This window comes from Cervus canadensis, chromosome 7, assembly GCF_019320065.1.
Source record: "Cervus canadensis isolate Bull #8, Minnesota chromosome 7, ASM1932006v1, whole genome shotgun sequence".
In the NCBI taxonomy this organism is placed as follows: Eukaryota; Metazoa; Chordata; class Mammalia; order Artiodactyla; family Cervidae; genus Cervus; species Cervus canadensis.
The window spans coordinates 51,571,919-51,588,183 of NC_057392.1; the positions used below are offsets into that span (position 1 = coordinate 51,571,919).

General features: G+C 38.3%; 1 protein-coding gene across 1 annotated transcript; it reads left to right on the plus strand.

Moving 5' to 3' along the window:
- The first annotated feature begins 13,275 nt into the window (after nt 1-13,275).
- LOC122444791 (periphilin-1-like) lies at nt 13,276-14,436 on the plus strand. Its single transcript, XM_043473415.1, has one exon. It carries the CDS (start codon nt 13,347-13,349, stop codon nt 14,247-14,249), a length of 903 nt encoding a protein of 300 aa, XP_043329350.1. The 5' UTR covers nt 13,276-13,346; the 3' UTR covers nt 14,250-14,436.
- Nucleotides 14,437-16,265: the final 1,829 nt, after the last annotated feature.

Sequence of the window (16,265 nt, forward strand, 5' to 3'; positions counted from 1 at the left end):
GGACACGACTGAAGTGACTTAGCAGCAGCAGCACATGCTAGTAAGGTAATGCTTAAAATTCTCCAGGCCAGGCTTCAGCAATATGTGAATCTTGAAATTCAAGATGTTCAAGCTGATATTAGAAAAGGCAGAGAAACCAGAAATCAAATTGCCAACATCTGCTGGATCATCGAGAAAGCAATAGAATTCCAGAAAAACATCTATCTCTGCTTTATTGACTTTGCCAAAGCCTTTGACTGTGTGGATCACAATAAACTGTGGAAAATTCTGATAGAGATGGGAATACCAGACCACCTGACCTGTCTCTTGAGAAACCTGTATGCAGGTCAGGAAGCAACAGTTAGAACTGGACATGGAACAACAGACTGGTTCCAAATAGGAAAAGGAGTACACCAAGACTGTATATTGTCACCCTGCTTATTTAACTTATATGCACAGTACATCATGAGAAATGCTGGGCTGGAGGAAGCACAATCTAGAATCAAGATTGCCAGGAGAAATACCAATAACCTCAGATATGCAGATGACACCACCCTTATGGCAGACAGTGAAGAAGAACTAAAGCACCTCTTGATGAAAGTGAAAGAGGAGAGTGAAAATGTTGGCTTCAAGCTCAGAATTCAGAAACCTAAGATCATGGCATCCAGTCCCATCACTTCATGGAAAATAGATGGAGAAACAGTGGAAACAGGGGCTGACTTTATTTCTGGGGGCTCCAAAATCACTGCAGATGGTGACTGCAGCCATGAAATTAAAAGACACTCCTTGGAAGGAAAGTTATGACCAACCTAGACAGCATATTGAAAAGCAGAGAAATTACTTTGTCAACAAAGGTCTGCCTAGTCAAGGCTATGGTTTTCCCAGTAGTCATGTATGGGTGTGAGAGTTGGACTATAAAGAAAGCTGAGCACTGAAGAATTGATGCTTTTGAACTGTGGTGTTGGAGAAGACTCTTGAGAGTCACTTGGACTGTGAAGAAATGCACCCAGTCCATCCTAAAGGAGATCAGTCCTAGGTGTTCATTGGAAGGACTGATGCTGAAGCTGAAACTCCAATACTTTGGCCACCTGATGCAAAGAGCTGACTCATTGGAAAAGACCCTGAAGCTGGGAAAGATTGAGGGCAGGAGGAGAAGGGGATGACAGAGGATGAGATGGTTGGATGTCATCACCAACTCATAGGACATGGGTTTGGGTGAACTCCAGGAGTTGGTGATGGACAGGGAGGCCTGGCGTGCTACGTTTCATGGGGTTGCAAAGAGGTGGACAAGACTGAGTGACTGAACTGAACAGAATATTCCATCATATATGTGTAACTGAATCACTCTACTCTAAACCTGAAACTAGCACAACATTGTAAATCAATTATGTTCCAATACCAAATGAAAATTTTATTAAAAATAAAAATAAAATTATTGTCCTCATCCTCTATGCCCTCCTGACCTGAAAAAGGCCTTTCTCTCTGGATCCCTGGCAACCTATTTTTCTCACAGTAGTGTGTGTATTTAGTGAGCTTGTCTGTCACCAGGTGAACAAATCGGCTTTAAAATGAATGGTCGGTCATAGAAGACAAAATGTTCGAGATGAGTAGATCTAGAAAAAGACAGGTTTTAAAGAGAAGTTTAACTTTAAAGTCTGCTTCTAGGCAGAGATGACAATTTGTCCCAATCATCTGATAAACCAAAAAAGCAAAATAAGCAAGCAATAAGCATATATGTATATTTTTGTGATGTAAAAGTGAGGATCAGGCATGAGACTTCTCTTTCTGGCATGAAATATCTGTGAAAAACAATTCAAACTACACTATTGTTTTCACATGAGTCTTGCTTTCCCTCTACTTCTGAACTGGGAGCAAAGCTACCTGAGTTTGCATTTTGTTGTTGTTACTCACTTACAAAATCCTGTCGGACTTTTTGTGATCTCATGGACTGCAGCATGCTAGGACCACTGTCCTCCACTATTTCCCAGAGTTTGCTCAAATTCATGTCCACTGAGTCAGGGATGCTATTTAACCATCTCATCCTCTGCCACCCCCTACTTCTTTTGACTTCAGTCTTACCCAGCATCAGGATCTTTTTCATATGTGGCCAAAGTATTTATCTCGGCAATTAAACAGCTGCATGACCTTAGTTCAGTTCAGTTCACTTCCGTTCAGTCACTTAGTTGTGTCTGATGTTTTTGCGACACCATGGACTGCAACATACCAGGCCTCCCTGTCCATCATGAGCTCCTGGAGTCTACTCAAACTCATGTCCATTGAGGCAGTGATGCCATCCAATCATCTCATCCTCTGTCATCCCCTTTCCCTCCCACCTTCAATCTTTCCCCACATCAGGGTCTTTTCAAATGAGTCAGTTCTTCACATCAAGTGGCCAAAATATTGGAGTTTCAGCTTCAGCATCAGTCCTTCCAATGAATATTTAAGAGTGATTTCCTTTAAGATGGACTGGTTGGATCTCCTTGCAGTCCAAGGGACTTTCAAGAGTCTTCTCCAACACCATAGTTCAAAACCATCAATTCTTAGGGGCTCAGCTTTCTTTATCGTCCAACTCTTACATCCATACATTACTACTGGAAAAACCATACCTTTGACTAGATGGACCTTTGTTGGAAAAGTAATGTCTCTGCTTTTTAATATGCGTCTAGGTTGGTCATAACTTTTCTTCCAAGGAGCAAGCGTCTTTTAACTTCATGGCTGCAGTCACCTTCTGCAGTGATTTTGGAGGCCCCCAAAATAAAGTCTGTTACTGTTTCCACTGTTTCTTCATCTGTTTGACATGAAGTGATGGGACTGGACACCATGATCTTAGTTTTCTGAATGTTGAGTTATAAGCCAACTTTTTCACTCTCCTCTTTCACTTTCATCAAGAGGCTCTTTAGTTCTTCTTCACTTTCTGCCATAAGGTTGGTGTCACCTGCATATCTGAGGTTATTGATATTTCTCCCGCAATCTTGATTCCAGCTTGTGCTTCTTCTAGCCCAGCGTTTCTCACGATGTACTGTGCATGTAAGTTAAATAAGCAGGGTGACAATGTACAGCCTTGACGTACTCCTTTTCCTATTTGGAACCAGTCTGTTGTTCCATGTCCAGTTCTAACTGTTGCTTCCTGACCTGCATACAGGTTTCTCAAGAGACAGGTCAGGTGGTCTGGTATTCCCATCTCTATCAGAATTTTCCACAGTTTATTGTGATCCACACAGTCAAAGGCTTTGGCAAAGTCAATAAAGCAGAGATAGATGTTTTTCTGGAACTCTCTTGCTTTTTCAATGATCCAGCAGATGTTGGCAATTTGATCTCTGATTCCTCTGCCTTCTCTAAAACCAGCTTGAACATCTGGAGGTTCAAGGTTCACATACTGTTGAAGCCTGGCTTGGAGAATTTTGAGCATTTCTTTGCTACCATGTGAGATGAGTGCAATTGTGCAGTAGTTTGAACACTCTTTGGCATTGCCTTTCATTGGATTGGAATGATAACACCTTTTCCAGTCTGTGGCCATTACTGAGTTTTCCAAATTTTCTGGCATTTTGAGTGTAGCACTTTCACAGCATCATATTTTAGGATTTGAAAAAGCTCTACTGGAATTCTGTCACCTCCACTAGCTTTGTTTGTAGTGATGCTTCCTAAGGCCCACTTGACTTTGCATTTCAGGATGTCTGTCTCTAGGTGAGTGATCACACCATTGTGATTATCTGGGTCATGAAGATCTTTTCTGTACAGTTCTTCTGTGTATTCTTGCCACGTCTTCTTAGTATCTTCTGCTTCTATTAGGTCCATACCATTTCTGTCCTTTATTGAGCTCATCTTTGCATGAAATGTTCCCTTGGTACCTCTAATTTTCTTGAAGAGATCTCTAGTCTTTCCCATTCTATTGTTTTTCTCTATTTCTTTGCATTGATCACTGAGGAAGGCTTTCTTATCTGGCCTTGCTATTCTTTGGAACTCTGCATTCAAATGGGTATATCTTTCATTTTCTCCTTTGCCTTTCTCTTCTCTTCTTTTCTTAGCTATTTGTAAGGCCTTCTCAGAAAACAGTTTTGCTTTTTTGCATTTCTTCTTCTTGGGGATGTTCCTGATCCCTGCCTCCTGTACAATGTCACGAACCTCTGTACATAGTTCTTTAGACACTCTATCAGATCTAGTCCCTTGAATCTATTTATCACTTCCACTGTATAGTCTTAAGGGTTTTGATTTAGGTCATACCTGAATGGTCTAGTAGTTTTCCCCACTTTCTTCAATTAAAGTCTGAATTTGTCAATAAGGAGTTCATGATCTGAGTCACAGTCAGCTCCTGGTCTTGTTTTTGCTGACTGTGTATACACCTCCATCTTTGGCTGCAAAGAATATAATCAATGTGATTTCAGTATTGACCATCTGTTTATGTCCACGTGTAGAGACTTCTCTTGTGTTGTTGGAAGGGGTGTTTGCTATGATCAATGGGTTCTCTTGGCAAAACTCTGTTAGCCTTTGCCCTGCTTCATTTTGTATTCTAATTCCAAATTTGCCTGTTACTCCAGGTATTTCTTGATCTCCTACTTTTGCATTCCAGTCCGCTATAATGAAAAGGATGTCTCTTTTGGGTGTTAGTTTTAGGTCTGGTAGGTCTTCATAGGGAGAAGGCAATGGCACCCCACTCCAGTACTCTTGCCTGGAGAATACCATGGACGGAGGAGCCTGGTAGGCTGCAGTCCATGGGGTCGCTCAGAGTCGGACACTACTGAAGCGACTTAGCAGCAGCAGCAGCAGGTCTTCATAGAACTGTTCAACTTTAGCCTCCTTAGTATTATTGGTCAGGGCATAGACTTGGATTACTGTGATATTGAATGGTTTGCCTTGGACATGAACAGAGATCATTCTGTCATTTTTGAGATTGCATCCAAGTACTGCATTTTGGACTCCTTTGTTGAATATAATGGTTACTCCATTTCTTCTAAGGGATTCCCGCCCACAGTAGTAGATATAATGGTCATCTGAGTTAAATTCACCCATTCCAGTCCATTTTAGTCCACTGATTCCTAAAATGTTGATGTTCACTCTTGCCATCTCCTGTTTTACCACTTCCAATTTGCCTTGATTCAAGGACCTATCATTCCAGGTTCCTATGAAATATTGCTGTTTATAGCATTGGACTTCTGTCACCAGTCACATCTACAAATGGGTGTTGTTTTTGCTTTGGCTTCGTCTCTTCATTCTTTCTGGAGTTATTTCTCCACTGATCTCCAGGAGCGTACTGGGCACCTACTGACCTGTGGAGTTCATCTTTCAGTGTCCTATTTGTTGCTTGTCCTTGTCATTTCATCCTTTGAGTCTTTAGTTTCTTAACCAATGAAAAAGAAGGTTGGATAAGATGGTTTCAAAGACTCCTATAGCTATAAAGTCGTCTTGTGTTGTGGCATTATACCTTGTTCATTTGTCTAGGGTCCTTAGCCAAACCAAATCTTACTTTTAAAATCGTTTTTTTAAACCAGTTATAAAGAGGCAGTTTATATTATGGTCTAAATCATTACTTTTAAAACAGTAATGTCCTTCTGAATCATCTGGGGATTTTATTAAAATGAAGATTCTGATTCTATAAGACTGGGATGGGGCCTGAGGTTCCTCATTTCTAACAAGCTCCCAAGGGATGCTGATTCTGCACATTTAAGCACCACACTTTGATCAGCAAAGATCTCAATAATCACGAGGGTTCCCATTTTACAGACACATTTACACATATAGTCTCTCTCAAACACACAGTATGATGACCCATTGTTTTGTTTTAAAGATTAAGTTTAAATGCTTTTCCCCCCTAAGCTAAAACATCAAACCAAATCAATTTAGAAACCAAATAAAACCAAATAAATTAGAATAATTTCAGTTAATTATCAGAATATTTTATTTGCATTCAGAAATAAATACATTTAGTTGTAATTGCTTTTTATATAATTTAGTGATTTTTTAAACTGATTTGACTAGTATCCTGTCAATCCAGTAAAAATATGATGTGCTGTCTCAACTTGCAAAAGAACCCCAGGTGCCACATTCACTCTTCAGAAAGTCATCCTAACAATGCTATTGGGAATAGTTACTGTATGAAAAAACCCAGTACAGATGTTATGGGGTTTATTTTTAATTTCTGTTAAACTTTCTGCTTCCTCTCAATCTAATTTATGTCAGGTACTAAACCTATGAAATTCATATTTGGACAGCTTGTCTCTACCTTGAAGCTAAAGAACTGGAAGATATTTTATTAACCACTGCACACTACTCTCCCCTCAAGAAAAACCATGCACACATACCACATACCACGCAACTGACTTCCCTCAGAAATAATCAGCCAAAATGCAAAGGCAATATGATTGCTAAACTCAATTAACGATTGCTTCTGAGAGGAGGTTTTACATTTTTAACCTGATAACTATGCTCTATTCTTGAAGATGAATATTTTTTCTGAACACCTGCAACTAACATGACCACGTATTTCTTGTAATTACACCAGTGATTCCAACTATGTAAGTACTTCCTAGCCTCAAACCCCAGTTAATAGGGATCTACTAAGTCTTTGAATTCACAAGTTAGATTCTCCTCTTAATGAAAAATTAAGGACTTATGTCAGTTCAGGTTCTAGAATTATTTTATTGTTATTATTTCTATTATTATTGGGTCCCTAGTGGCTCAGATGGTAAAGAATCTGCCTGCAATGCAGGAGAACTGGGTTCGATCCCTTGGTTCTGGGTTGGAAACTGGGTTGGGAAGATCCCTTGGTGAAGGAAATGGCAACCCACTCTAATATTCTTGCCTAGAGAGTCCCATGGACAGAGGAGCCTAGAACATTACAGTGCTTGGGATTGCAGAGTCAGACCAACTGAGCAACTAACACACAACTTGCTGTTATTATTCTTGTTGTCCTTATCATGGGAGATCCCAGAGATTCTGACAGAGCTAGTGAGGAGAGCTGAATGCTTTTACTAGATGGAGGGTGTAAAGCAAAAGAATCGGCTAACTTTATCAAAAAAGCAGTCCTGTTATTTCCCTCCATCTGAAGGCTTTCACCTCTGGAATTCAGATTCATTAGGTCTGAGCAGGATCTCCACAACTGAAATTTTAACAAGCATCCTATGTGAGTCTGATGCAAATATGCATGAGATCATGCTGTGATAGTGATTTCATTACTCCAAAGTATCTTTGCTCTTGAATCATTTAATTTAAAAGTTGCCATCTGAAAATGTGTCTGTTTAGAGTACCAGAGACTCTTAGTGATGTAGACAGTCACTGTTCACATCAAACTCTCTAATGAAGAGAGCCTCTTCTGAGCATGAAAGGTATTTGGAATCATACACGTTGATCATTCAAACTTGTTAAAAGATTCCTTCACACTTTCTAGAGCTGATGTAGCTTTCATTTTAGCATTTGCCATTGCTTAAATTTCATGAGGCTTTGCTATTATTTTTGAATTGAATAAGGGCTTTTCTTGTGACTTAGCTGATAAAGAATCTGCCTGCAATGCAGGAGACCCTGGTTCGATTCTTGGGTCAGGAAGATCTGCTGGAGAAGGGATAGGCTACCTACTCCAGTTTCTCCTAATGAAAAATTGGGGACTTATGTCAGTTCTATAATTCAAGTTCTAGAATTATTTTATTGTTATTACTGATGTTATTATTGGGCTTCCTTAGTGGCTCAGATGGTAAAGAATCTACCTGCAATGTGGGAGACCTGGGTTCTATCCCTTGATTGGGAAGATCCCCTGGAGAAGGGAAAGGCTACCCATTCCAGTATTCTGGCCTGGAGAATTCCATGGACTATCTATGGGGTTACAAATAGTCGGATGTGACTTTCAAAACCAAAATGGATGTGGCAAAAAACCAAATCCACTTCAACAGAAGTATATAAATTTTGCTTACTTAAAATTCCTGGATGAGAGAAATGGCTTCTGACCCACTATATATATTTTCAGGCTATAGAACACTTAAAGATCAACATGCTATATTAATACAAGTTCAAACCTCTTTGAAGAAACATAACAGTATAGAAAGAAAAATAGGCAATAGTCTAACCGATTTCCTAGAACTAATTATAAAAATGTGTGTAACTAGACATATTTTCATATAGCCTTTTGTAGGGCAATTTAAAAATAATTATAAGTAAAATGTTATTAAAAATTGTTCTCCTCTAGAGGTTTCAATGTGAGTGAAAGGTTGGAATACAGGAAGCACTAGAAAAGCATACATTAAATTTTAGAGCTTAAAGGGGCCTTTGAGAGCACGAGTGAGGAGACCTGGATTCTAGCACTAGGTTTGCCTATGACTCAGTAAGAGAAGACAAGTTATACCTCCTTTCTAGATCTATTTTCCTCTCCAATTTGACTTCTTATGAGTGAGATTATTCAATTCAGTGGTTTCCAGCTTGGAAACCACTTTCTGGAACCAGAGATAGCTTAAGTATTTGAAAAATACTTATCAAAAAATAAAACAAAATATTACACACCTACATACACACATATAGAGAAATATGTACTCAGAGTAAAATGAAGAAGAATACTGAATGTCAATTTTTTTTCATCTTGATTAGAATTAAATTATCTAGTGACACAATACTGAGTATCTTACACAGGTCAGAAATTTGCTGATGACTTCATGAGAATTTATAGGTTAGGAAAGTAGGCCAGTTACTTTCACTAGTGTCACAGGTCACAGAAGTCAAATTGAAAAACAGCAGCAAAACAGTTTTTTCTAGTGAAAACCAGGCAACCACCTATTTAGCTAGAAATCTTGTATTTTATTTATGTTTACTTCCATAAAAATAAACATAGTCTTAAGACTCCACACAAAACCTATTAGAACTGATAAATTAATTCAGTAAGGCAGCAGAATACAAGATTAACAAACAGAAACCTGTTGCATTTCTCCTCACTAACAAATATCAGAAAGAGAAGCAGACAAACAAAAAATCCCTTCAAAAATCACATACAAAACATTTAGGAATAAACCTGACCAAAGAGGTGAAAGACATATATTGAGAACTGTAAAACATTGATATAGTAATCTGAGGATGACTCAAAGAAATGAAAAGATATACTATGCTCTTGGATTGGAAAAATTAATATTGCTAAAATGGTCATATTACCCAAACCAATCTACAGATTTAATGTGACCCTTATCAAATTACCCATGACATTTTCACAGAACTGGAACAGATCCTAAAATTTACATGGAACCAAAAGATCAAGAATTAGCAAAGCAATCCTGAGAAAAAATAATAAAGTTGGAGGCATAACCCTCCCCGATACGTGCAAGGTTTGTGAGTGCTCAGTCACGTCCAACTCTTTTTGACCCCAGCAGCCTCTCCTGTTTATGGGATTCTCCAGGCAAGAATACTGGAGTGGGTTGCTATTTCCTTCTCCATGGGTATCTTCCCGGCCCATAGATTGAACTAGTGACTTCTGCATCTCCTGTATTGGCAGGCAGATTCTTTACCACTGAGCCACCTGGGAACTTCACAACCCTCCAAACTTCAGATATTGCAAAGATACAGCAATCAAAACAATGTAGAATTGACACAAAAACTGTCATATGGATCAATGGAACAGAAGGAAAAGCCCAGAAATAAATCCACAAACCTATGGTCAATTAATCTTTGATAAAGGAGGCAAGAATATACAATGGAGAAAAGGCAATATCTTCAGCAAGTGATATTCAGATACTTGATCGACAGCTGCATGTAAATTAATGAAGCTAGAACACTTTCTGACACCATACACAAAAATAAATTCAAAATTACTTTAAGCATTTAAATATTAGACATGACACTATAAAAGTCCTAGAAGAGAATATAGTCAAAACATTCTCTGACAAAATCATAGCAAGGTTTTCTTAGGTCAGTCTCACAAGGCAGTGAAAATAAAACCAAAATAAACAATTGAGACATAATCAAACTTTAAGCTTTTGCATAGCAAAGGAAACTATAAACAAAATTAAAAGACAATCTATGGACTGGAAGAAAATATTTCCAAATGATGCAACTGACAAAGACTTAATTTCTAAAACTTACCAACAACTCAGCTCAGTAACAGCAACAACAAAATAAATAAATGAACAGAAGACCAGCAGACATTCTTCCAAAGAAGATACAGACATGGCCAACAGGCACATGAAAAGATGTTAAACATAGCTAATTATTCGAGAAATGCAAATCAAAACTACAGTGAGGTATCATCTCACACCAATCGGAATGGCCATCATCAGAAATTCTATACAAAATTTTGGAGAGGGTGTGGAGAAAAGGGAATGTAAATTGGTGCAGCCACTATGGAAAACAGTATGTAGGTTTCTTACAAAAATAAAATAAAGTTAGTTTATGATCCAGCAATCCCACTCCTGGGCTTATATCAGGAGAAAACCATAATCAGGAAAGATAACATGCATCTCTCATTGCAGCACTATTTACCATAGCCAAGACATGGAAGCAACCTAAATGCCCATCAACAGATGACTGGATAAAGATAATGTGATATATATACACACAATGGAATGCTACTCAGCCTAAAAAAATAATTAAAAAGTGCCATTTGCAGCAACATAGATGTACCTAGAGATTACCATACTAAGAGAAGTAAGTCAGACAGAGAAAGACAAACATCATATGATATCACGTATATGTGGAATCTAAAATAAGATACAAATGAACTTATTTACAAAACAGTGATAGACTCACACACTTAGAAAACAAACTAATGGTTACCAAAGGTAAATGGTAGGGCAGGAGAGGGATGAATGGGAGTTTGATATTAGCAGATACAAACTACTATGTAAAAACCAGATATGCAAGATCCAACTGTATAGCATAGATAACTATAGTCAATATCTTATAATAAAATCATGATGGAAAAGAATATGAGAAAGGATATATATGTATGTATATGTATATATTGGGTTTCCTCAGTGGTACAGTGGTAAAAGAATTTGCCTGCCAATGCAGAAGATGCAGGTTCGATCCCTGGATCAGGAAGATCTTTTGGAGAAGGAAGTGGTAACCTGCTCTGTTATTCTTGCCTGGGAAATCCCATGAACAGAGGAACCTGGTGGGCTACAGTCAGATCGTGGGGTCACAAAGAGTTGGACACAACTGAGCGACTGAGCACACATATATATGTTTATAACTGAATCAGTTTCCTGCACACCAGAAACTAACTTTTCAAATTAACTATACTTCAGTAAAAAATTTAAGAAAGAACTAAACTAAAAAAAGACTGCCTGACACACATTGCCAATAAATAAACTTTTGTTTAATACATTTAAAAAAATACAGAGAAATTTTTTGCACTCTAAATATTGAAATACTCAGCTTCAGGTTTAAAAGACTTCTAGATTATGGGAAGAATCTTCATCAGGAGTCATGGGTTAACTGTACATTTGACAATTGTAATTAAGCAATTTTTTTCCCGTTCTTTCTTGATTAGTAGAAGTATTAAACCATGCTCTAGTCTAGTTTGCAAAAGAAAAGTCTTAAGACTTTGATACCAAGTAAAATCAAGTTTGTGAGAAAGTGCTTATTCACATCTGGAGAGTGTTAAATGCTCCAGGATGAGAGGCAAGGCCTTGCAGCCAAGTGATAATCAAGTTATCTGTGCTAATCCCAAGCTAGGAATCTAGAGAGACACAGGATCTAGTGGTTGGCAGATTGCTGCTCCTGTTCCTGCAGAGATAGGAGGAACTCTAAGCTGCTCTTGAGGTAGAATTTGTAGAACAGGGAAGTCACAGAGTCAGGGGAAGTGAAGCTGGAGGGGGGAAAGATGTAGACTAATGATAGAAATAGAACAACATAACTAGCTCTTACTAAGCTGGATCTGCCTGGGGGTAACAGATGACAATCTAATGTATACCTAGAGTTTGTGTAACACATGGCCTCTAACCTTTGGCCTTGGGTTTCTGAGTGGAAAATGATGAGACAGTGTACCTCTGTTGAGAGTTTATCGTGGACTAGGCCCTGAGCTATTTTACTTACTACTCACAAGCACTCTGTATCAGTTATTATTCTTATTTAATACATGAGAAAATTGCAGTTTAAAACATATGAGAAACTTGGGATCCCAAGTTTATATTATTCAAAGCCCCTAAGCTTAGCTATTAGGCTTCCTGTGCTGGTTAAGGAAATATAAAATAAAGGAAAATGGTTTCCTCCTTCCCAGGCCAGTGGAAGGGTTCAATTTATTCAACCCATCTTTGCTACTAACAAAGAGGTAAATTACAGATCACGAGTCTATGACAGTATATTCCAGACTTCCTTTCATAGCCCAGATTTTAAGTGTTGTTCCTCATGGTTGTAATGATATTTGACATTGTCCTGAATAGTTGATACTGGACTACATATTTTACTGCCTAGATTTTCTCTGACTGTTAGAAATGGCACAAAATTGAGAAACCTCCTCATATACCTTCAGAAAGAATGCATTTTATGAAGATGCTGAAAGCTTTATGGGACTGACTAGTTCATCCTGAGTTCCAGTGCTGTATAATTGTAAGTCCAAAGTGGATCAATATGATCACTAGTCAATGGGCCACAAAGTTTCTGCACATTTGAGGGCAAATGACTTACCAGCCACTAATGATACTAAGGAATGTAAGATCTGATTCTTAATTTGAAAGAGACTAAACCTTATATAAAAGAAATATTTATGAATTAATCATATATTTGTATATCACCTATTCCAGATATGTATAGAAAGGAATGTATTTGGGGATGATTTAGGCAAACAGGATTGAAATGAGGTCAGAGAAGCTTCAAAAGAGAGAAAGTGTGTCTTCAGTTCAGTTCAGTTCAGTCGCTCAGTCATGTCTGACTCTGCGACCCCATGAATCACAGCATGCCAGGCCTCCCTGTCCATCACCAACTCCCAGAGTTTACTCAAACTCATGTCCATTGAGTCAGTGATGCCATCCAGCCATCTCATGCTCTGTCATCCCCTTCTCCTCCTGCCCCCAATCCCTCCCAGCATCAGGGTCTTTTCCAAAGTGTCTTAGGGAACAAAATGAGTTTTCCAGATTGAGAAATTAAAAAATGGTAAATTTTGGTATCATCATACAACTGGTACTGGCTGGCTTGAAATTTTATAATTGAAAGAAAAGGAGAGTGACTGGAAGTAAGCCTGGAAAGATAGGGAAGAGCTTTATGGATATGGATATATGGATAAAATTCCATCACACAAAGCATCATCAAATGTTTAAAATAAGAATCGAGGAGGAGCGCGGCGACGAGCGGACGACTACATTTACGGGATCTCCAGGCGGCCCAGAGTCGACGCAAATCCTTACCGTATTCCCCCTCACCTACAGGAGATTGTTGACAACTTTAAATTTGATTCCCGAAAGGACTCAATGGCTTACAGAGGAGATGAAATGTGGTCTGAGGGACGATATGACTATGAAAGACTTCCAAGAGAAAGAGTACCTCCTCGAAGTCACCCCAGTGATGAATCTGGCTATAGGTGGACAAGAGATGATCATTCTGCAAGCCGACAGCCTGAATACAGGGACATGAGAGACAGCTTTAGAAGAAAAGGTTTCTACTCCTCCCATTATGTGAGAGACCGGTCTCCTCATAAAAGAGACACTCCTTTTTTCAGAGAATCGCCTGTAGGCCGAAAGGATTCTCCACACAGCAGATCTGGGTCCAGTGTCAGCAGTAGGAGTTACTCTCCAGAAAGAAGCAAAACTTACTCCTTCCATCAGTCTCAACACAGAAGTAAAGAACGACCTGTTCAGCCTTTGAAAACATCGAGAGACACTTCACCCTCAAGTTCTTCAGCAGTTGCTGCATCAAAGGTATTAGACAAACCCAGTAGGCTAACTGAAAAGGAACTTGCTGAAGCTGCAAGCAAGTGGGCCGCTGAAAAGCTAGAGAAGGCAGATGAGAGTAACTTACCCGAAATTTCTGAGTATGAGGCGGGATCCACAGCACCATTGTTCATTGACCATCCAGTAGAACCTGAGTCAAATGCAACAGATGGCATAGAATTGTTCGAAGACAGTCAGCTAACCAGTCGCTCTAAAGCAATAGCAACAAAAACCAAAGAGATTGAACAGGTTTACCGACAAGACTGTGAAACTTTTGGGATGGTTGTGAAAATGCTGATTGAAAAAGATCCTTCATTAGAAAAGTCTATACAGTTTGCCTTGAGACAGAATTTACATGAAATAGGTGAGCGGTGTGTTGAAGAACTCAAGCATTTTATTGCAGAGTATGACACTTCTAGTCAAGATTTTGGAGAGCCGTTTTAGATTGCTTTCTCAGGCAAAAAAAAATTTCTAGATTTTTTCCCCCCTGGATTGTGTAAATCCTTAATATATAGAATTTTTGTGAAGAGAAATACTTTATGATAGTTGACCATATTTCCAATATCAAATAAACATCTAAAATAGTCTGTTTAAGATATTTTAATTAGAATCTTTTTTATCTACATGTAGAGCCTTCTAATCCATACTTATCTTTTTTCCCCCTCTCCTAAAACGATGGGTCGATTAATTTTTCAAGCTTTCTTGAAAATGCAGTCCAAGATTTCTGTACTTACAGGACATGTCCTGTAGTCTTCCACTGTTACGTGATCATTTGTTTGGTCACACTAGTGTAATTTATAGGTTAGAATACATTCCACTTAAACATTTGTAATCTTTTTGCATTTCATAGTCAGTGATACCATGTGAAAATGTTAGAATTCTGAGTTGTGTTTTATTGACTTGTTGCTTGCTTACCTTAGACTTTGTAACTTTCAGTATGTTTAAGTATATTCAAATAAACTGAATACTTTGGTAAAAAAAAAAAAAAGAATCGAGGAAAAAATTGTGGATATAGTTTAACATATTTCTTTAGATTGGTTTTCTTTATGGGATTTATTTTTTCTTCTAACCCCAGTGGACTGTTGCCTTATTTAATGCTTAAGAAACTCTTTTTTTTTTTTTTTTAAACAAAGGTATAGGTTAACAATAAGAAAAAAATTTCTATCTTTGAAATGTTTTTGAACAGAAGGAACTACAAAAGAGGTTATGAACTGTCTTTCCCTTGAGAAATTTGAGACTAAGAGAATCTTCTCCTCTGTCAGAAATGTTTTAAGGAAAACTGACTAGAGATAGGTTAATGAACTCTGTTAGTCAATGACCTTATGGGGTCCTCCAACCAAATGTTTCAGTGATTCTGTGATTTTTAGAGAGCTGCAAACAAGCTTTGCAAGTTCATGATAAAATTTGCAAAGCAGCTTATGGTTGGCAAGGATTAGTAGGGCTCTGTGAGCCCACAGATCAGCCTTTATGTTTTAATGTGCCTGCCCTCACAGACAGAAATGACTCTGCTCTTTCAGCTTCAATAGGCCATGTGCTGTCAATTATTTTCCCAGACCTGGACATACTCAATCTTATATTACTTAGCCAGGCTTGTTGTGGTCAAGGTCATACATGGTGTTGCTAGCTGGCAAATATAGAAAAAGGTGAAGTTAATTGACCTTATAAGAGATGATTAGGAATGAGTTCATAAAGACATCAAATCTCTGAATAGGAAATTACCTTAAGTTAACTTAGTTAAATATCCGGGTGGATTCAAGAATCAGTTCAGGGTCTCATCTGATCTTATCCATAGAAATATCAGATACAAAGGAGAGTCTCTGTAGGAAAGTCCTTAGGACAATCTTTATGCTAGCTCAAATACACAGCAAGGTTATATCACGTCACCCTGAGAACCAAGAGCTTAGATCCTCCCCCAAAAAGGAAAATAACAGACAAAAGGAAGAAATTCTAAGAAGAAAGATAGTTATTAAAAAAAATGATGATGCATATTCAATTACCAACCCTAAAGGACACTAATATCAAAGAGTGTTCTAATTTAACAGAGGTACAGGTATTTAAGAGGCTAAAATTGATTCCAGAATCACTGAGATTTGTCCATGGATGTCCTTGTGAAGGTTTAATATGGGAAGAACATTGATCCCTAGTTTGAGTCTCTCACCCCCTTCAAAGACCTGAGAGGGAGGAGGAATCCTGCCACCCACACCTTTAAGAGATTAACGTGTCTGTAAGTATAAAGTTTTAGTCAATGTGTACCCTAGAGTCACAAACTCCTTCTTCACATCTTATTACTAAAATGTAACTGACCCCATGAAACTGGGTCAGAATAGCAACCACTTATAGAATACTTTTGAGTTAGTGCTAATTCCCAGGAAAGTTATGTTTGGAATTAGCCAGAACGGAAATGTACTTGGTGATAGCAGTCTCTCTCCATCTTTGTGAAAAATGGTTCATGAACTTTCC